Below are 1,401 nucleotides of genomic sequence, written 5' to 3' on the forward strand. Positions count from 1 at the left end.
ATGATACTTACCCCTCGCAGCTGGTGATATCACTGGGCTGTCTCCTTCATTTAAATCCTGACGCTTTGGAGACATCCATCGAGCAAGTGACGGCATGGTCCTTAACCCAGCTGTACTAAAATTGTTCTCACCTGACTTGTTTACAAGTATGAGTAAAGTGTCAATTTTGTAATAATGATCCGCAACTTCTCGGAGTATCTTGAAAGCTAAATAAAGGGAGTTAGGGAGTTAGGGAGTTAGGGTGTTAGGGTGTTAGGGTGTTAGGGTGTTAGGGAATTACTGAGGGGCAGTCGTCCCACGTCTGTCCCGTCAATAACAAAGACAAGAGCGTCTGGGGGTTTCAGAGTAATATGCTTGCTTGAAGGATTCAGCCTCTTAACGTTGTTGTATTCCGTATCGAAATTGTTATCGGAGTCATATAATACGAACAAGTCTGGTCCAAGATTGGCCACGGAGACTTCAGTACCCTCAGTTGTTCCTGGATCCTCGTTGAGGACCGCGTGAGTCACAAACCGTCTGGCGAGCGAAGATTTACCGCAAAACCGCGGTCCCACGATCCTCACATGGTGAACATGTTGAGAACCAAATGTCTCAGACAAGCAAACCTTCAGCCACGTCGTAATACATTCCACTACAAAATAGAATATCAACAAAGTTCTGGCCACGTGTGCTGGGCTCGGCACGTGTAAGCGCCTGCACACACGGGTGTCCTGGTACATGGGTGTCGGGACGAAGACATGTCCTGGTACATGCACGTTCAGGGAAGGGCCTGGTACTTGGAAAGGTTTGGTCTTCGTCTTGCGCGAAGGATAAAATTATGATGATCGTGAACCATGCAAAGGTGATACAACAAATACATATCAAGGATAACTCATCCATCGGACACTTACTCTCCTCGAAAAACTGCCTTCGCCAAAATGTGCACCCATGCCACCTGCCCACACTACATATCAATGAATGCCACCACACCCTTCTTTGACCCGTAATGGTTGGCTATGTTGCATTTAACATGGCCTGTTATTCTTTTTGGTCTCTTTCTGCAAAGTTCCCCGACCCACTAAGCACATCTCGCTTTCGTCTGTATTGCGAGTGTGGGTGGCATCCATCTCAGAAGGAATTTTACAATCAGATATTGCCCAACCATGCATGGTCCGCAGTGGAATCGTTTTCAGGCCGTGGACAATCCTGCGATGTCAACGGCTTGGCGCTATGCGCGGGAAGGAGACGACATACCACGCGAAAGACTATGGTGCAGGCGCTAGAGCACAGTCTCAATAGCGCCGATCCGGACTTCTTCTTTTCAGATCATCGGTGTCGAAGATGTTCTATACCGTGGAGTTAATATGGGTTGTCCTTAAAACTGGAGTCGCCTCGTCGAACTTGTCCGAAGTCATTGCATCA

General features: G+C 47.8%; 1 protein-coding gene across 1 annotated transcript; it reads right to left on the reverse strand.

Annotated features, from left to right (window-relative positions):
• Positions 1-260: 260 nt before the first annotated feature.
• Positions 261-631, reverse strand: GNI_095300 (hypothetical protein; the record flags this gene model as incomplete). The annotated part of the gene is made up of 1 exon (XM_011132680.1): positions 261-631. A coding segment is annotated over one exon (371 nt), but the record flags the coding sequence as incomplete, so codon positions are not given.
• Between the last annotated feature and the right edge of the window lie 770 nt (positions 632-1,401).

This window comes from Gregarina niphandrodes, assembly GCF_000223845.1.
Source record: "Gregarina niphandrodes unplaced genomic scaffold scaffold00019, whole genome shotgun sequence".
Lineage (NCBI taxonomy): Eukaryota > Apicomplexa > Conoidasida > Eugregarinorida > Gregarinidae > Gregarina > Gregarina niphandrodes.